This window comes from Heterocephalus glaber, unplaced genomic scaffold, assembly GCF_053883595.1.
Source record: "Heterocephalus glaber isolate CG9 unplaced genomic scaffold, H.glaber_assembly_v1.0 deba00001606, whole genome shotgun sequence".
NCBI classification, from domain to species: domain Eukaryota; kingdom Metazoa; phylum Chordata; class Mammalia; order Rodentia; family Bathyergidae; genus Heterocephalus; species Heterocephalus glaber.
The window spans coordinates 6,212,100-6,233,845 of NW_028258377.1; the positions used below are offsets into that span (position 1 = coordinate 6,212,100).

Below are 21,746 nucleotides of genomic sequence, written 5' to 3' on the forward strand. Positions count from 1 at the left end.
ATATTATTTTCTAAGTTTCTTTATCTGAGAAAAGTGTATTCAGTTGTACTGTTTATGGCTGAGTCTGATTTTTCCTTGTAGTTCTGTCAATTTTTGCTTTTAATAATTCAAACTTATGATACTACTGGGTGACAAATTAATGTTATTGTATCTTTGTGCTTTTAATTTTATTATAAAGTGTTTCTCCTTATCTATGCATTTTGCTTTAAACTGTATATGTCCTTTTAATATCAGGCAGCTTTAGTTTTTCTTATAGTGTTTGTTTTTCATCTTTTCACTTTCAGTATTTATCCTTATATGTAAGATTTACCTTGTCTGCAGCATGTCTTAAGTTTTCTGACTTTGTGTTTTCAGTCAATTTTTATCTTTTAATGAGAGCATATAGTTCACTTGCATTTAATATAATTAGTTATGTATTTCGGTTTTAATCTGGCTAGGTTCTTGATACTTGTCATACCTTTATTTCTCTTTTTTTGTCTTCTTTTGGATTATCTTTTCATTTTTCCTCTATATTAGAGAGAATGTAGTAGTTTATGTGTATACCTTTGAAGTATTTATTTTAGTGATTGCTGTAGATATTACTGCTTTAGCTTACCAAAGACTAATAAAAATTTCAAATTTTACTTTCCAACAACTCAGAGATCTTAGAACATTTAACTCCATTTACTCTCCTTTTATTCTATTGTTGTTAAGTATTTTGCTTCCACATATAGTACTTCAAGTCATTATGTATTTAGATTTACCTACTGATGTACCCTTTTTACATATATATGCCCACTTCTGGCTCCCAGGTAGCTTATCTTCCTTCTGTTTTAGGTATTTAGATCTGCTAGTAAATATTTTAGTTTTTTTTTTTTCTCTATTCTGAAGTAGTCTTTATTTCACATTTATTCATAATATAGATGTGGAATTCTAACTTGGCAGTTAGTTTCCCATAGTACTTTTAAGTATCATTGTGTGCTTCCTGGCTTATTTTCCCTGGTGAGAACTTTGCTGTCTATCTAACTACTTTTCTTTTGCAGGTACCCCTCTGTTTTCTGGTTTTCATTTTTTTCTCTTTGTCCTTAATTTTCAGTAGCTCTGTTGCAGTGTGCCGCAATATGGGTTTTTATTTATTTATCACTTCTGGTGTTTGTAAAACATAAAATTTATAGTATAAGCTTTCATCAGCTTCAAAAATTTCTCAGTCTTGACCCAGAAGGAAGCTCCCTGCCTCCATCCTAGGCTCCTAGGGCAGAGAAGCTCAGCCAGTCCCAGCACTTGGAAGGAAGCTCCCCCACCACCTTCCCAGGCTCCTAGGGCAGAGAAGCTCAGCTGGTCCCAGCACCCAGAAGGAAGCTCCCTGCCTCCATCCCAGGCTCCTAGGGCAGAGAGGGTGAGCCGGTCACAGCACCCGGAAGGAAGCTCCCCCACTGCCATCCCAGGCTCCTAGGGCCAAGAAGGTGAGCTGGTCCTAGAACCCGGGAGGAAGGTCCCCGCCTCCATCCCAGGCTCCTAGGGCAGTGAAGCTCAGCTGGTCCCAGCACCCGGAAGGAAGCGCCCCTGCTGCCATCCCAAGCTCCTAGGGCAGAGAAGGTGAGCCACGTGGGCACCAGAAGCACCCCCCCTCCCCTGTGGAAATGAGAAAACACATAAACAAGCCTCAAAAACAGACTTGTGGATCACCTACAGCAACCCCAAAGGGACACGAGATGGAACACTCTGATACTCAACCACCTGGACTCTCTGAACTGGCAACAAAAGAGGATCTGGGAAAAATGAAATCAGAAATAATTACTCAGATAACAGCAAAGATTTTGTTCATGGTGCAAGACATGATTAATACATCTAGAGAGGACACAGGTAAAAAAAAAATAGAGGATCTGAGGAATATGGTGGAATCCCCACATAGGAAACAAATGGAATCCATAAAACAGACGCAAGCAGATTTCCAAGAGATTAAAAACTCCATCGAAAGTCTGCACAGCAGAATGAACCAATGTGAGGATAGAATTTCAGATATAGAAGATAAGATTGCAATTAGTGAGGAGGAAAAGAAAAATTGCTTTAAAATTGTAAGGGAACACGAGAAATCAATCCAGCAGCTGCTAGATGATACAAAGAAGAATAACATAAGACTGATTGGAGTCAATGAAGAAAGAGGAGAGAGTGCAGATGACATAAAAAAAACTCTTCACAGAAGTGATGGCAGAAAACTTCCCAAGGAGGGGAAAAGAACTTGATATACAGATAAGTGAGACATATAGGACTCCAGCTAGCCTTAATCAAAAAAATCTACACATAGGCATATAATAGTTAGGATTCCAGAAATCCAACAGAAGAATAAAATTCTACAAGCAGTGAGAGAAAAGAAACAAATCACATACAAAGGAAAGCCCATGAGAATCACAGTAGACTTCTCAATGCAAACCCTCAAGGCAAGAAGAGCTTGGAGTGATGTATTTCAAGCCTTAAAGGAAAACAGTCTCCAACCCAGATTGATGTACCCTGCAAAACTGTCTTTCAAAATTGATGGAGGAGTAAGATACTTTCATGATAAAGAGCACCTCAGGAACTTCATCAATATCAAACCGGCACTCCAAAAAATATTAGACAATACCCTAGGAAAAGACAATGAGGATCACAACCCCAGGAAACCCAGCAGAATGAATCCATTGGTCATGACAAGTTAAACGCAAAGGGGGAGAATCCAACAAAAAGAAAAAGTCATGACAAGGCTTCTAAAACTTTTGTCTTTGTCTCCCTAATGAGTGTATAATTCAATCTTATTATTGTACAGATTAGTATTTTTCTGATTCTAGAATTGCACACCATTCCTTGTGCTATACTGGCTATTTACCATACTACACTTGATCTTAGCCAAAAGGCCGAGAAGCGATGACTGCCTATTTATCATCTTCTTATGTCTACATTTTAATTGGGTTGTCTATTAATGAGCTCTAAGAATTCTTTATATATTCTGCTCGTAGGTTATATGCATTGTAAATATGGTCTCTTTAAGGACTGCTTTTCATTTTAATGATGTCATTTAAAGTTCTAAATTTTGATGGAATCTCATTTATCAATTTTTTTCTTTTATACATCATGTTTTTTGTATCCTAGGTAGTTCTAGCCTATCCTGAATTCATAAATATTTTCCCTTATAATTTCTTCTTAAAGTTTTATACTTTTAGGCTTTCTTATTTAGGTTCATAGATCCCTTCAAGTTATTTTCATGTATGGAAATAAAGGGTTGAGGTTAATTTTTTATATACGGATACCAGGTGTTCTAGTGCCGTTTGCTGAAGACACTGTCTTTTCCTCGGCTCTTGAATCGAGTTTATAGTCCGTAAAATGCCAGTGTTAAATAATCTTTCATAACTCAGTGGACCATATATGTGCGGTTCTGTTTCTAGATTCTCTGTTTTATTCCAATGATCTATATGTCTTTCCTTACACCAACACTGCCTTGATTACTGTAGCTTTAGAAGAAGTCTTAAAATTGGGTGCTAAACATCTTCCAACACTGTTTTTGCTTTTGGCTTTTCTGAGTCCTTTGTACTCCTACATAACTTTTAAATTTCAATATCCAGTTCTTCATTTATAGCAAGTATACACAGACCTGAATTTTTACATATACCTTGTGTTTTCTAATCCTGCTAAATTCAAGTACAAGATTTAGGGGCTCCTAGAGATTTCTTAGTATTTTCTCTGTAGATGATCATTTCATCTACATATAAAGATTTTGCTTCTGCCATGCCAATCCTATCCTAGTTGTGTCATTTTATTGCCAGACTATTTTGGTGGGGCCTAGGTTTCAAAGTTTAATGGACAGATAAAGAGTAAGCATGTCTGCCCTTGTTCCCCACCTTAAGGAGAAAGCATTATATCTTTTCCATTCATATGAGGCGTTCTTGTTGGAAGTATGGAGTACATGGCTTTAATCTGTCGAGAAGTTTCTGTTCTACTTCTAGTCTCCTGATAGCTTTTACCATGAACAGCTGTAGAATTTGGTCCAATACTTTTTCTCCAACTAGTGACAGGATCATATGGCTTTTTCCTTTCCTCTGTTAAAATGATGACTTTTGGGGGTGGATCTTCCAATGCTGAACCAACACTGCCATCCCTATAACAAAACCACTTTCTACATACTGCCAGATCTGACTTCTAATAGTTGGTTGTGTTAAACAAATTTCTATCTATGTTCATACTTTTTTCTTCTATTATCTTTAACCAATTTTAGGATTAGCACAATGTTGATTTCCTAAAATGAGAGGAGAAGTGTTCCTTCTTTTTTCTGCTTTAAATGTTTGATATAATTTATCAGTTAAAATGCATATGAGCCTGCTGTTGTCATATAGGTAGGTTTTCAAGCTAGGATTATACTTTTCTTTAATAGGTGCTATTCAAATTTTATATTTCCTCCAGAGTTAGTTTCATTAATTTGTCTTCTAAAGTACTTCTTAGAAGTTGTCAAATTTATTTCAAAAAAAGATTTTTGTAATATGCTTTCTATATCCTTTTAAATTCTGTAAAAATCTGTGGTAATGTCTCCTAGATCTTAATATTGTAATTTAAAAAATGTATAACTGATATTGTGTAACAGGAAGAAAAAGTCTAAAAGAGCAGGGGAATTGGGAGGGGTAGTGGAAGGGAAAAAAGGGAAAGGAAAAAATATGAGAAGAGGAAAAAAATGGAAACAAAGTCTTTGCAAATAGGGAAGGGTGGAGGGGGTGGGGTGAAGGGAGGGCAAGGGAAGGGGAAAAAAAATAAGAACCAAAAGACTCATGTAATGGTACAAGATCCCAATGATGAATGTAACTGTATTCTATACCTAAAATGTACCAATAAAGTTAATGGGGAAAAAAAAAAATTTCTCAGTCTTTATTGACTTTTTTGTTTTGTTTTACTTTAAGAACAGGTCTTCATACATGCTAGGCAAGTACTCTACCATTGAAATACATCACGAGCTCATACTTCATCCCTGTAAATGTTGTTATTGGCTCTGTTCCTTTCTCTAGAGTTCTGTATTTAAGTATGTTACCTCTTTTAACATTGTTCCTTCTATCTTGTACAGTCTCCTGTTTTCCATCCATGCCTTTTCTCTATATATTTTCATCTAACTTGTCTTCTAGTTCACAAAATCTCCTTTCAGCAATGAGTAATCCACTTTTGAAGCCAGCCATTGAGTTTTTGAGTTCTAGAATGTCCATTTGATTGTTTTTGTAGCTTATAATTTTTTGTTGAATTGTCAATTAAAAACTCATTGAATATACTAAGCATAATTAATTGAAAATCTATGATAATAGTATCTGAATCTCTGTGCTTTTCTGACAGCTCTTATTTCTCTTGGGTTTTTTGTTCAGATTCTTTATTTTCTCCTGTTATTTTTAATTGAATATATTATTACATACCATCAATATAAACATTCTTTGAACCATAGTGTAACAATATATTCCTCTAAATAGGGTCTATATTTGGATTTGGCTTTTGATTACACATATATCAATACTGGGTTATTTTATTAAATTCAGTTTCATTTCCCGTGATGGCTTATCTATTTGTAGTTCACCTTTAGTCCCTAGGGTGCATCTCCGTAGAGTTATAATCCAGCCTTTACTTCCTAGGTTGCATTCCTATGAAGCTGTAACCAGAGTATAAAGAGTTTCAAAGATCCCTTCTGGGTGAGCTGTAGACTCCAGTTTTTTCCCCTAGCCCTACAAGGCCAACAAAAGTTCTCACTTTGGGGCTGGGGGTGTAGCACAGTGGTAGAGTATCTAACATCACCAGGCCCTAGGTTTACTTTCCAGGATCCAAAACAAAAAAACAAAAGGTCTGAGTTTTTAAGCTGTGTCTTCTAGAATTGAAGTGTAAGGAACCAGGGAAAGGGGACGTTACTAGAACCTCTGTAGAAAGTCCTAGTCTCCTGCAAGGCATGACAGCACAAGGCAGATTAGTTTCTTAGACAGAAAAGGTAGAAAAAATGAGACTTAGAGAAGAAGCCGAGCTTTGGGCCTGATCATTGCTGCTCTGGGCAGCAAAGAGGAAAGCCCTGGAGCTTGCCACACCTTTATCCAGTACATCAGGAGAAATAAATTTAACAGATGACTCAGGGCAGAGAGAGTTCAGTACATTGGGAGAGTAACAAATATAAAAGGTCACTCGGGGCAGCGGTGGCAGTGGCAAAAATCCTAGAACAATGAAGAACTACACAGATGAAGATTTTGTTCCTTCCAGGATGTCTTTGACTAGTGTAGTCTTGTCCTGGAGCATCACAGCATCACTAGACCATTGAGGTTTTAGCTGTGACTGGAGGCCAAAATGGAGTTATGTCTTGACATGCCATAGCTGGCCTGTAGGCAGGTGAAGTAGGCCTAATCATGATTTAATTGTGAAATGATTTTTCCCCAAAATTATGTAGACTTGCTCCTGACATACCTCCCTTTTTGTTTTTTGAAAAGCGAGCACACCCAACAATGGCTTGTCCGTATGTATTGTGAGGACCTATAGTGTGTTTAACTGGCTTAGTTGTCTATAATAAGCTCTTTTTCTAAGGCCTATCCCCAACTGTGGTTAGGGGAGAGGGGGTTTCAAGTTTCATCCAACTGCTTCAAGCTGAGAAGGGTTGATGTAGGGAAGACTACAATCAGGGTCCCCTTTTAGGGAGCTAATTTAACGGGCCTTAAATGAAAATCATGTTATAAATTAGCAATTAAAATCCCTCTTTATAAAGTATATCTGATGGATATTGGTAAAGAAATGTCTAGCATATTTGTTGTTGATATCTGTATGATCACTTGGAGTTTGACAGTCTACAGGCAAGAATGGGCAGAAGAAAACTTAAAAGAGATTACAGCATGTATAGTCAAGGTATAAGCACTAAAATAAAAACTTTATGGGACTAAAATAGTGAATGTAAGTTGTTGACTTGTGGACCCTTCACTAAATGGAGATTATTAATCAGATATATTTATTTTTTAAAATTTCTCAATTTCAGCTGTAAAGAGATTAAAAATCTAATAATTTTTAAAAAACAATTTTAGCTAAAAAATTTAAAACTTTTGTTGAACTTGTATAAATTTTATCTTCAGTTATACTTTTTTTTTTTGGTATTGGGGATCGAACTCGGGTCCTTGCGCTTGCGCAGCAGGTGGCAAAACCACTGAGCTAAATCCCCAGCCCTAGTTATACTTTTCTACTGAGTGTTTAAAACCAAGTTACAGTGAGACTTAAATAAAATTAACCTCTTTCTAACAAGGTCAATTAAGTTGCCTCGGGTACTGTCTTGGAACCACACATAGAGCCTCTTGGCTTCTCCTTAGCTGTCAGGGTATGTCATGGCCTTGCTTGACCATGTTGGTTTCTGTGAAAGCATGGAAGGTTTTTTTCTTCCAAGTGACATTCCTTTGGCACACTTTTTTGTTGGATCTTACTGTTTTGGTATCCAGCAACCTCCTGGCTCAGGAGGTTGGGTGACTCACTGAAGACGCAGAATCTTGGAGAAGGTTCCCTCATGTCCTGGATCTTTTTGTTCTTGTTGACCTTGGAAGGCCAGGGCCAAAATACTGGCTATCTTCTTAGCCCACATACCTTTCTCTTTTTTTTTTTTTTTTTTTTTTCTTTTATTGCTACATTTTAGGTATACAGTACTTTTACATTTATCATTGGGTGCTTGTACCTATACATGATGTATCTTAGTTCTTATTTTTTTCCCCCATTGCCTGTGCGCTCTTCACCCCCTCCACCCTTCCCTATTTACATAAATTTCCTTTTCATTTTTTTCTTTTCTCATAATTTTTCCTTTCCCTTCTTCCCTTTCCCCTTCCCCTCCCACCAGCCTTACACCTTTGGACCTTTTCCAATTTCAAATTATGAATTATTCATTTTAATCCTTATTTACACTTTCAGTTTCTCACATTAGAGAAACTATTCGGTATTTACACATATGTGTCCTATTTATTTCACTTAAGAGTATGGCCTCCATATGCATCCATTTAGCTATAAATGTCTCTAGTTTCTTATTCTTTATGGCTGAGTGTAGTACTCCATTTTATAAAATAAACACATCTTCTTTATCCAGTTTCCAGTTGATGGGCACTTGGGCTGTTTCCAAGTGTTAGCTATTACAAACTGTGCCACTATAAACATGGGTGCACATATATTGCTGTGGTAAGATTCTTTTAATTCTTTGGGGAAGATACTCAGCAAGGGAATAGCTGGGTCAAATGGGACCACTAGCCCTAGTTCTTTGAGGTATCTCCATACGGATTTCCACAGTGGTTGCACCAGTCTCCACTCCCACCAACAATGGAGAAGGGTTCCTTTCTCCCCACACCTCCACCAGCATTTGTTATTGGTTGATTTCTTGGTAGCAGCCATTCTTTGTGGCATGAGGTAGACTCTTAGTGTTGTTTTCATCTGCATCTCTTGAATGACCAGTGATGTTGAACATTTTTTTGTATATTTATTTGCTGCTTTTACTTCTTTGAGAAATGTCTGTTCCTTTCAGATGCCCGTTTTTGAATTGGGTCTTTGAATTTGGGGGGCCTGATTTTTTTCAATTCTTTATATATTCTTGATAGTAGACCTTTGTCTGAGGTACAGCGGCTAAAAAATTTTTCCCACATTGTAGGTTGTCTGTTAGCTCTGTTGGTGGTTCCTCTTGCAGTGCAGAAGCTTTTTAGTAAGATTAAAAGAGATCCTAGTTGTTGATTCTTTGTGCTAGCTCCCGTGCTACTGAGGTTTTGTTCATAAAGTCTTTTCCTATGCCAGTGTCTTAAAGAGTTCTACCTTACTTAGCTTCCAGCAATTTTTATGTTTCTGTCTTAACATTTAGATCTTTAATCCACTTTGATCTTAGTTTAGTGCATGGTGATAGGTATGGGTCTAGTTTGAATCTTTGGCAGGTTGAAATCCAGTTTTTCCAACCCCATTTATTAAAGAGGCTATCTTTCCTCCAGTGAGGGTGGTTGGCTGTCTGGAGTTGTTTCTGCATCTTCTAATCTAGTCTACTGATCCTCAGCTCTGTTTCTTTGTCAGTACCATGCTGTTTTTATCACAGTAGCTTTGTAGTATAGTTTCAAGTTGGGGATTGTGATACCCTGCCATGTCTCTGTTGCCTAGAATTTCTTTCACTATTCTAGGAATCTTTGGGTTCCAAATGAATTTTTGGATTGTTTTCTCTAGTTCTGTGAAGTATATTGTTGGAATTTCAATCAGTATTGCATTAAATCTATATAGTAGTTTTGGAAGTATGGTCATTTTCACTATATTGGTTCTTCCTACCCAGGAACAAGGGATGTCTTTCCATTTTCTTATATCCTCTGTCTCCTTTTTCAGAGTGCTGTAGTTTTCAGTGTAGAGGTCTCTTGCTTCCTTTGTTAGGTTGATTCCTAGATATTTCATTTTTTGGGATGCTACTGTAAAAGGAATTGTTTCCCGAATTTCTCTCTCAATGAGTCTGCTATTTGTGTATAAGGAGGCTATTGTTTTTTGATTGTTGACCTTATATCCAGCTACTCTACTGAATCTGTCAATTAGGTCTGGAAGACGTTTGACTGAGTTTTTTGGGTCTTCTATCTAAAGTATCATATCATCAGCAAATAATGACAGTTTAACTTCATCCAGCCCACATACCTTTCTAGTTCTGGTCTCTAAACTTTGGTTGTTGAACACCAAGAAGAGAAGATCAATAACATTAGTGTTGTAAGAGGAGTAGTGAACTCAACTGTTATAATTTTACCTGGATATTAAGCATTTTGGAATAAAAATATAGTTAAAAGACTTACGGCCAATCATGGTTGTTCTAGTGGTTGAATCCCTGTAGAAGGTTAACAGAAAAGGGCTTTAAAGCAAGAACTATACATAATATTTTAGCATGACAATTGTGATATTATCTTTGTAATATATTTGAATGTGTATCTTAGTATAAAATAGCCATTGTTAAACTCTCTCACCCTCCAAAAAAAATGCATGAAAAAGGCTCTTACCTAAGTAGCTATCTTTTGGACAGGATGTCATCTAAGGAAGATATATCGGCCTACAAATGTACATGTTATCATAAGTGGTTGGAGCATAAGAGAAAGGCAAATATCTGAATCAAAAGGAGGTTATTATCATAAATGATACGTTGGAGGACCCATACAATTAGAGGGCACGAATACATTTTGCACACCAGAAAAGTAGCAGTAATAAGTATCACAATTATATCAAACCTTATGTCCTTCAATGTAGTTTGGTACCAAAAGCATCTTTCTAATAACACCTTTTTGTTTATGCCTCAGAAATTAATCTTTTGAAGATGACCAATGTAGACATCACAATAACATATTTAGAACTTAACCAGTGTAAGCATTTTATAACATATTTAGAGGTTAAACTTCAATGATAACCAGTGTAATCAATTTATAATAACATTGAGACAGTATTTGTTGGGGTGTGTCTCCCACAAGGTTATGAAAATTATTGGGGGTCCCTTTAGTGAATTAAGACCAGAATAATTATTCTCTGGGCAGCCACTTCTTTATTCATCAAATAGTTTATTTACTTTGACAATCAAAAATATATATATATATTTTATTTTTATAACTGCTTATTGCAATTTGCTTATTGCAAGTCAGCGACAATGTGCATTATTAGCTGTGACCAGAAGCCAAAATGGAATTATGTCTCAACCTGCCATAGGTGGACTGTAGGCAGGAGAACTAGGCCTAATCATGATTTAATTGTGAAATGATTTTTCCCCAAAATTATGTAGACGTCCTCCTGATAGTGAAGGCCATTGTGGGAAAGCTGCTTTAAATTCTAGACTTTAGTTTTCTTTCTTCTAGATATTTTCTTTTTGTTATCCCTAAATCCTGTCAAGGAAGTTTTTAAAGTACATTTTTCAACTTTCCTAGTTCTTCGTGGTTTTTTTAGCCTTCTTTATTTTTTCTGTATGTGGGTGTATTCAAAATATACATATTCCAGTTTTTACAGAAATAAAGAAATTTAGTAATTTAAAAACTGGCTTTTGCTGCCTTCTTGATTTTATCACTGAATATAGAATGCCATCTAAGACTTCTCTTTCTATTCAGATTTCTCTTGACTTATAGTGTCTGTTTCTTGGAAAATATGAGAATAGGAAAGATTTTCAGTTCAAAATGGTTATCGGTAAATACATTCAAAATAATAGTAATGTTTAGTTGAAATTATTTCGAACAAATTAACATCAATAGTTATAAATTCTGGGTGCTATCAGTACTTGGTTACTTTACCTATTGTTAAAACATTTCATTGTAGATTAAAATTCTGGGTCAGAGTAAACATAGCCAGAGTAATTATGTAGTCCTTGTAGATATTATGGAAGACTACACACCTACGGAAAGATTAAAAGTCATAATGTATAATAACATGTTTTTTGTAATTCTAGTTATAAAGTTAACTATAAAGTTTGTTATTTGAAGTATTCAGGTTTAAGCCACTTCAGGGTATACATTCTGTGCAGGGTACTCAAAGCCACCCTTGGTGTTCAGAGGTACCTCACTGTGCAATTTTAATCATGGCTAAGATTTATCACAGTGATGTTATTAGACACACGGATCGTAAGAGGAAAAGGAACAGATGAGGTCTAAAGAATGTGTAGGTAGCCATTTCTATCCTCTCTTCCTCTCATGACTGGTCAGCACATTCTTCCCTAAAAATGCAAATACATGTGAGGGAAACATGTGATAGACCAGCGCTGAAGTTCATGTAGTGAACTTTGCCCAGTATACCCAAGAAATCAAGTGATTAATATAAACTCCCTTGCTGTTACAGTTTAGGTACAGTGAGCCACTGTTATCATTTAGGGAAGGTTTTATCCGTGTAGGAAACAACCAGGAAAATTTTCAGATGCCAGACAAGGGTCAACCTTGCAAGTAGGTCTTTCCATGCAGGGCATTCTCAGCCTGTGTTTAACTCTTTTATACAGGCATGCCAAAAGTGATTCACTGTTGAAATTTTTTTCAAACATTGTATGTAAGTGTCAAAGGTTTGCATGGTAATTTCTGTTTCTATGAGTAGTAAAATGTTCAGTATTAGGTAAAATGCCTGATGTTGATAATATCTTAGTATGTTTAGTACGGACTTACTGATGTGTCAGTGCCTGTTGTCACTTTTAATTTGTGTGGGAAGAACAGGACAGTGTTAGAACATTCAGTACCTCTAACAAGAATGTTTAAAAATTAAATTACAATGGGGAGTAATCCATTTTGGACACTTCATATGTCTCCTTTTAAAGTTCTTATTAAATCACCCACTTATTTTTCAGGTTTCAATGGACTTATTTTTCCTATGAGACCTTTTTGGGGAAAGTACTTTGTAACCAAGAATTTTGGCTAAAATAGCTAACTTTGACCTGACTTTCAGAAATTTGAAAAAATAATTTCAGACCACTGTTAGAATCAAGTAGAAGAATTTTAGATACTAAAGACTGGTTTCCTCACTTATAGATGTGGAAGCTGACCCAAAAAATTAAGTGACTGTCAGCAAAATTATGAATAGCTGGTTGTATTTCATGTTTTTAGGCATAAACACTAATGAAAAATACCAATAGGGCATGTATTCATTTGACTTTGGATATCATTTCTTTTTATACCTAATTTAGTCATTCTAATTTACTTATTCTGTAATTTTAGTAAATATTTTCTTTAGCTCCTACTACATATTAGATGATAGTTTTAAATGCTGAGGATAATTATTTTCTCCTTTGTAATCAAAATATATTCTACTTAAGGGTGGCCTAGAGTTGCTTGCTTTTCTTTAGGTTCTAAATTGCATATAAATATTACATTATATCGTGGTTCCTCAAAGTATGTTATTGTTTTTTTTTTTCTTCCCCTCTTTAAGGTAATACAGCATTGCATGATTGTGCAGAATCTGGCAGTTTGGACATCATGAAGATGCTTCTTATGTATTGTGCCAAGATGGAAAAGGATGGTTATGGCATGACTCCCCTTCTCTCAGCAAGCGTGACTGGTCACACAAACATTGTGGATTTTTTGACACACCATGCACAGACCAGCAAGACAGAACGTATCAATGCTCTGGAGCTTCTAGGGGCCACATTTGTAGACAAAAAGAGAGATCTGCTTGGGGCCTTGAAATACTGGAAAAAGGCAATGAACATGAGGTATAGTGATAGGACTAATATAATTAGTAAACCAGTACCACAGACACTAATAATGGCGTATGATTATGCCAAGGAAGTAAATAGCTCGGAAGAGCTGGAAGGTCTTATTGCTGATCCAGATGAAATGAGAATGCAGGCACTATTAATTAGAGAACGTATTCTTGGTCCTTCTCATCCTGATACCTCTTACTATATTAGATATCGTGGAGCTGTCTATGCAGACTCTGGAAATTTCAAACGATGCATCAACCTATGGAAGTACGCTTTGGATATGCAGCAGAATAATTTGGACCCTTTAAGCCCAATGACTGCCAGCAGCTTATTATCTTTTGCAGAACTGTTTTCCTTTATGCTACAGGATAGGGCCAAAGGCCTGTTGGGTACTACTGTTACATTTGATGATCTTATGGGTATACTGTGCAAAAGCGTGCTTGAAATTGAGCGAGCTATCAAACAGACTCAGTGTCCAGCTGACCCATTACAGTTAAATAAGGCTCTTTCTATCATTTTGCATTTAATCTGCTTGTTAGAAAAAGTTCCTTGTACTGTAGAACAGGATCATTTCAAAAAGCAGACTATCTACAGGTTTCTTAAGTTGCATCCAAGAGGAAAGAATAACTTCAGCCCTCTTCATCTTGCTGTGGACAAGAATACTACATGTGTAGGGCGGTACCCAGTTTGCAAATTTCCATCTCTGCAAGTTACTGCAATATTGATAGAATGTGGTGCTGATGTGAACGTCAGAGACTCCGATGACAATAGTCCCCTACATATCGCTGCTCTGAACAACCATCCAGACATCATGAATCTCCTTATTAAATCAGGTGCACATTTTGATGCCACAAACTTGCACAAACAAACTGCTAGTGACTTGCTGGATGAGAAGGAAATAGCTAAAAATTTGATCCAGCCCATAAATCATACCACATTGCAGTGTCTTGCTGCTCGTGTCATCGTGAATCATAGAATATATTATAAAGGGCATATCCCAGAAAAGCTGGAGACCTTTGTTTCACTTCATAGATGATAATTTGACTATGTTTTAACACTGTCAAAGCACGAATTGTTAACAGTTGTTTCATAAACAAGCACTGTTGTGATAACACCAGCATTCATTTAGCTTGATATCATTGTGCTCTCATCGGCTAATGCATTACAACCATCAAACTTACAGGATTGGTTTCCCAGTATTTAATATAAATATAGCATATAATATATTGTTTGTGAATTATTAAGAACTGTAATATCATAACCAAATTTCTAAAATTGTCTGCCAAAGGCTTAATGATTCTGGTTTTGTTTGCTGTTGGGTGTTTGGGACAGAGTTAACTGTTTTTCAGTGGTATCTTTATACTTTACTGGCTTGTGAATTTTATACAATTGAAGATTTTTTTTTTTCTTGCTTCTGCCTTCTCTTCTCCAAGCTTTTCCCAGTTCCCTCCCCACCCCCAACCATTTCTACTACAGTTTTCCCCCTTTACCAACCCATGCTAGGTCTTATAAACCTTATGGACTTGTTACTACCATTTGCAGTTACCATAAGTGCTTTATCTTCTCTATGCACTGGCTTAAACTTGACTGTTGTATGTTAGCATATTTTCTGTGCAGCAGTTGGTTAACTTCAGTTTAAAACAACGTTTTCTTAAGTTTGTTATAGAGTTCATTTTATGCAAATACTCTTGTAGCATGACAATTTTTAGAGCTGCAGGTTAGCTATCTGAGCTCAAGCCTTTTATTTTTTATTGTTTATTTTTCTTTCACATCTGAAGTTTCTTTAATCCACAGAAACTTTTGTGTGCTACATTTGGGAAACAAATCTAACTCATTAACCCAGTTGAAATTTAGGTCTGTCATCTTAATATATCACACAGTAAAAGGAAGACTTTAAAGTGACCCACCTTTCATACTGCTCCAGCATTGTCCTGCTTGTGCTGATAGTGTGACTAGGAGTAGAGAATTTGTTTAAATTTAACCTCAGAGTTTATCACACACACAGCTTAACAAATCACACTGAAATACTCAGTCACTGAACTGCAAATCACTTTTAGTTACAAAAAGAGCTAAAGCATGTCAGTGGCATGTTGCTTGCCAAGCCAGATCTGGGCATCTAGGATAATTAAGGTATTTCAGTATGCAGTTTCCTGCCATAGTATCGAAGGTCAGTAACAGTGTTCTTTCTTTCTTCAAACTTATGTATGCCTTAAAGATAACTTGCATGAATTACTTTGGTCTCAATTATTTGTCACCCTAGTTAAACACAAAAAGTTACAGTACTTCCTGTTCCCACACTGAAAGTTAGCTTTGTTTTCCTTTTTCTTTCTTTCTCTCTTCCTTCCTTTCTTTCTTTTTTTCTTTCTCAGATTTGCTATGCCACAGAAAGGGCTCTTTTAACTTAAGTGAAAAGTACTAAAGAGATTCAGGTAATTATCATTCAGCACTTTATTGTTATTCAGAATAAAATTTATGATGGCATATTTGCCCTGCAAATGTCTTACTAAAATTGTTCTGAATAAAAAGTTCCTTATTGATTTGAGAAAAATTCAGTTTACCTGTGAATTTAATGACCTGGATCACCTACTTGGATTTTGGGGGTGACATTTTATTCTGAGGGTTGATGTGATGCTATTTAAAGAGTCATAGTAGTTTTATCTTCATCTTTATTCAATAAAAACTTGTAATGAAGAGTAGTAAATAGTAAAGAACTTAGACTTTTTGGTTAAATAATTGAGGTTTAACTTTTTAAAACATACCCTTATTTTACTAGTTTGTAAATTAATTTCACCATTTAAAGGAATGGATTAATAGGTACACACCAACTTTTTGATGAAGAGATTTTACTATCCCTTATTTACTATGGGCAAATTTGATGAAATATTTGAACTGCTCCATATAAAAATAATTATGATTTAGTCATATTCTAGAAATATCAAACATTGAGTTCATTTGCCACTAACCCTGTGCTATAAGAATTATATATGCATAAGCTACTTTTAAAAGAAAGAATAAGTTTGCCAGTGTAGTATATATACATTAATTGAACTCAGTTTTGGGGTGAAAAATGACAATTATAATTTTAAGTGATGTACTGTTTTCTCCTTTTCTTGGTAAGGTGGGACTTACATGTTCTTAGAGCAAGGCACATCTGACACTGTTTACAGGGGTACTGGAATCTTGCGACTTTAGTGCAAAATAAGGATTTCTTTAGTGTTTTTCCACCACTAAAAACGGATAGCTTAGAACTAGTCCTCAGTCTTGATAACTGCAATGCTTTATATCAGTTCAGATACAATTCTCTGCAAAGGCCTGTAGGAGCCCTTGAAAAATCAGTGAATAGCTCAAAATTTTATTTTAGGATTGGTTAGTAAATGTGACCTCAAATACTCTTTTAAGACCTTCATCAGAAATTAATCTCAAAATCTTGAGCCATTTAGGCTCTTTAAGTTTGTGTTTTTAAAACCATAGGAACAAATTAAATACTTAGTGAACTAATTGAATTTATGTAAGTCAAGCTTTAAACTGTAGAATGGTGATGTTGGCTGGAGTTAATGTATAAATTTTGATTACATTTCTATAAAAATGACGTTAAAGGCCTTTTGAATTGTAGGCGTTCTGTAAAGAAATGGTCGTTTTACTCAGATAATCAGTCTACTTTCTCAAGACAGATACAGATTTAAAAATAGTCATTTTCTTATCCTTAACGCAGATGGGTGTAAATCTAAATCAGCAGAGGTAATTTGGAGTCCTTTATGATTTTGAAGTTAAATGATTGCTTACTTTTAAAGTTACTACCTTATATTTTAAAGACCCCATTTACTGTGAGTTGGGAAAACTGTTTAGGTTCTATTTGGAAAAGTAGCTCTTTAATATTACTTAGCAAAAACCCTAGACTAAATTTGCAAGTATAATCTTGGAATTATTTTTCTGGGAATTGTAGAGGCTGAATGAGATAACATATTCTTGTACACTGTAACAGCAGCGCTATTGTTTGGAACTTTAATAATTTTAAAATTAGATACTAAGGAAACTAAAACTAATTGGTCGTCTTTCTTTTTATGCCCTTGTGTATCACTAAACAGTTTCTCTTCCCTTTGTCAGTTCCCATTGTGTATTTTTCAAAAAGAAGTACTGTCTTCAGATGCCAGCCTATAAATTGTCACACAGTGGAAAATCATATGCCACCACATTCATTGTAAGGTTTAATAAAAGTAAATTTGCACCAAGTTTAAGTGTACTCTTATTAACTCTTAATACTCAATGGGTATTATTACCTAAAGTATATGATAGTGGACTCCTTTTCCAAAAGGATAATTATGTGAATAATTACATGATAATTTTGTGAACTCAAGAGCTAGAATATATTATTAATACTTCTATGTAAAAAAAGATGATTTATGTGCCATTCTCTTTTTTTCTAGTAAGGACCATAGAAACTAAAAATAATGGGAAGGGTTGTGAAATGTATAGGGTGAGGGCTGCTCTTAATATGTTGTTTTTCATAGGTTTGTTATTAGTACCAGAAGTATATATAGTAATACAATAATATATTACAATGAAGGTAAGTTATATATGTAGCATTTTAAAATCATAAAATCTAAGTAGTCCTTGCCTTTTCCTTATATCTCAGTTATCTAATGCATTTTAATTGATCCAAAGAATATGTTAGCCATAATTTCTGAATTCTTGAGCACAAATTCAAATACAATGTTAACAGGTTTTTCCTTTTGAATCATTAATGTATCTAATCCATGACAAGTATAAGCTTTGTCATCCTTTTGAAAGGGTTGTTTTAAAGTCTTTTTTATCCCTAATTCTGTGGTTCTATAATTGTCTTCACTACCACCACAAATATTTAAGAAATCTTAGCAAATCTATAAGGAAGAGAATTTTAAGGATCTTTTTTTAGTTACTTTTTCTCTTTGCTGAGACAACCCAACACCCCAGATTAAAGAAGGAAAAGTTTATTTAGCTCATAGTTTATAGAGCCTTGGCTGGCTCCAGGGCAGGGTGGCATGGCAGAGAGAAATCGCAGAGGGGAAACAGTCCATAGCTGGCAGAAGGCAGCAAAGCAGCAAAAAAGTAGTGAAAATAGCCCTTTTTCTGTCCCTTATATTCTATCCAGGATACCTGCCCTTAGGGTAGGTAGCACTCACACCCAGGGTGGGGCATCTTCAATCTTAGCATCACACCATGAATTAATCCTAGTGTCATATCTATTCCCAGTATCACACATTCTAGATCCAGCTACCTCAGAAAAGCCCCACCTATGACCACATGAGGCTTTGGGAGACATGTAGATACAAGCTATCAGATCTGAACAAGAAAAAGTCTTAGTATGCTCTCAAAATACTCTATTTCTCTGATGTACTGTATTTTCATTTCTGTACTATTAGGCTGGTCTTTGTTGGGAAGTTTGGGGCTTTAGGAATTAACTGATTCCTAGGTGCCATGTTACCTTATTATATGTTTATTGCAAAAGCACTTTTATTTAAAATAAGATTTTCTCAGAATTACAGCTTTATATAATTGTGTCACTTTAGTTCATTTTCCTAATATGTTTATGTTTGGTTCCAAAAGTGAAGTAATAAAATTCCCTGACTTCAAAAAATTTGAAAAATCAAACTTAGAAAAGAAATATAATTAAGTCATACATTCCCTCTAAAGAATTTGAAAATCAGTAGCTCCACTAGCACAATTAGCTTGTTAACCACTGCATACTTTGGTATAAGTCGATTGATAGATTGGTTTAAAGTACTTGACATTACTGCCAAAACTAAAAATGGAAAGATGATTCAGTCTATTGTAACAGATACTATGACGAATACTTGTGATAATACATAGTTCTAAAATTTGATACCCTGGTTTTTTGGGGTTTTTTTGAGACAGTCTTGATATGTAGTCCAAGCTGGTCTCAAACTCACTATAGATAGTCCAGGCTGACCTTGAACTTGCAGTGATCCTCTTGCCTCAGCCTGCCAAGTGCTGGGATTACAAGTGTGTGCCACCACACACTGCCCCTGATTAATTTTTGAAAGCATTATCACAAGGCCTCAATTGAGAGGTAATTTTTTAAAAAAGAAATAAAATTTAAACCTAAGTTACAGAAACTGAAGAAAGGACTATCTAAGAAAAAAATGATAAAACTCAGAAGCTGGACAAGGTAGGTTAGGAAACTTGCTTTATGCAGGGTTTTCACAGGTTCTTAAAGGCTATAAATTGTCTAACTAGAGCTGAGCAGCATTTGTACTCAAAGTGCTTTCAATATTGGATCCTAACAGGCTCTGGATGGACAGCAGAATGGCCTTGGTGTGATGCCGGGCAGCCCACTTGTCATTCAGGATGTCCTGGAGGATGTTACCTGGGTGTCCCCTGTGACAGTGGGAGGGCATGGAGAGCTTGGCAGATAAAATACAAATTAGATTTCTACAGTATTTCTTTGAATAGTCTGAAACTTTAAAAAATGTTCAAGTAATTTTAGATTTACAGAAAAGTTTCAATGTTAGTACAGTGAGTTCCTATGCACCCTGCATTTAATTTCCCCTAATGCTAACACCTTATGTAATATTTGTCAAAACTAAGACATTAATATGGGTACAATACTATTAGCTAAACTACAGGCTTTATTTGAATTTCACAGTTTTCCCATTAATGTTTTTTCTGTCCCTGGATCCAATCTAAGATACTATACTTCCTTTAGACTCATGTATACTTAACCTAAATTTTTCAGTTTTTCCAGATCTTGACATTTTTAAGTACTGATTAAAAATATTTTGTACAGTGTCACTCAATTCAGGTGTATCTGATATTTTCTCATGACCATGCTGGGATGATAGTTTCCTGGGGGAAAAACACCACAGACATGTAGTATTCTCTTATTACATTGTAGCAGCGTGTGCATGGTGCCACATGACTTATCAGTGCTTGTTACCCTTGATCACTTGGTGAAGATGGTATTGCCAAGTTTGTCCATTGTAAAGTTATACCACAGGAATAAGTCACTACATCCAAACAAATGCCCAAGAGGAGAGGAATTAAGCTCTACTTTTTGGAGAGGACATATTATTTCAAGTTCTATTGTAAAGAAGTTTGTCCCTTCTCATTTCTTCAAACATTTTTCTGTATAGGTTCATGAATATGTGTTGTTACAACCTAGTGCTATAATTATTTTGTTGCAGCTTTGGTCATCATGAACCATTTTCTTCTCCTTAGCCTGTTCTACTTTCTAGCACTGCAAGATGCTCTAGGTTCGGGATGTGGCTCAGTGACAAAACATGCTTAGCATGCATGAGGCCCTGGGTCCAATCCACTTGACCTCCAAAAAGTTCTTCAGGATCATCATATATTTTTTCTGCCCCAATCCTAGAATCAGTCACTTCTCTAAACAGCCCAGGAGAATGGTATTTAGAATCCAAGATTTGGGTGCTGGATGTGCTTATTGTTTTAGGGATTTCACTATTTTTAGAGGAGAGCTAAGAAATAGACGAATGCATACTAACACATGTATACACATCTACAATAACTTCTGTATTTATCTGTATACATACATATGTTTAAAATAAACCTGAGTTTATATTGTTATTTCCAACTAGGGATCCAGCACCATAGGATTTATTCTAGCCTTTGCCTTTTGCTTCTTTGTAACTTCTTTCTCTGTCAGTGACATACTGTATCTCCCATTATCTAAATAGTTATCTTTTCAGCCCCGGTACACATATAAAGTAGCTGCAAAACTGCTAACCTATGCTACTTGTAAAAGATTTACATAGTAGGGTATGGTGTTTATACACATTTCTTTTTGGACTGTGACATTATTTAGTCAAAATATATCACAAAGTTACTTAAGGCAGCACCAACAAAACATTTTTCTTCCAACAAACATTTTTGCCAACATCAGATTAATTTATAAGTCCTTATAAAGCTAATTGTCATACATACAGGTTAACAGACAGCATTTTTTAATGACTTTTTAAGTAGGCCTCAAAGCAAGTTTCAGGTGATGTACAATGAATGGGATTGCCAACTGTAACTCACCTTCAGCAGAAACAGCAAAGTGTATTAAAGATTTAAAGAAGAAACCTATCAGTACTTAAATTTTTTTCTTCCTATCTCAGCTGATTGCCTAACAAATCTAGTATCTTTTTTCTGCTTTTGCTTATTTTCTAGCTTTTTTTTTTTTTTTTACAATTTAAAAGTTGTGATAACTGAAATAGAAACAAAATATTTTTAGTTGGTGAAATTTATCTTTCTGCCATTTTGAATAAGGCCTTAAAAATGAAATGATTAAGCACCTCTACAAGTAGGCAGGAGTAAAATTAAGAGTCAATATTCAAAGAAAACTGTTCTCCAGTTTTAAGTAATGAAAGACCTTAATTTATGCTGAAAGTCAGAGTAAGAGTTGCTGGTAGCCTTCATTACACCTCATAGCACTTTGTATTCAAAGTGTTGGCTTCTTGTTAGGCCTCAGGTACTTTTTTAATCTATATAACACAACATGAAAGAATACTATGGGGTCAGACTGGCAGAACTGAACCCTTCTGACCTGCTAATGCAAAAATACAGGGGAAACAGTCTCAATCTAAGAGAAATTTTGGGAAAATCGATCAAGTAAATTCACAAATTC

At 35.4% G+C, this 21,746-nt stretch overlaps 1 protein-coding gene and 1 pseudogene across 3 annotated transcripts in view; one reads left to right on the plus strand and one right to left on the minus strand.

Moving 5' to 3' along the window:
- Positions 1-17,349, plus strand: part of Fem1c (fem-1 homolog C) — a 32,328-nt gene extending 14,979 nt beyond the window's left edge. For all 3 annotated transcript variants that reach the window (XM_087194693.1, XM_087194695.1, XM_087194694.1), the window contains exon 3: positions 12,847-17,349. In XM_087194693.1, the coding sequence (XP_087050819.1) occupies positions 12,847-14,156 (1,310 nt within the window). In that variant the 3' untranslated portion in view covers positions 14,157-17,349. The remainder of the gene's footprint in view (positions 1-12,846) is intronic.
- On the minus strand, positions 2,746-2,879 carry LOC147822905 (U2 spliceosomal RNA; annotated as a pseudogene).
- Positions 17,350-21,746: the final 4,397 nt, after the last annotated feature.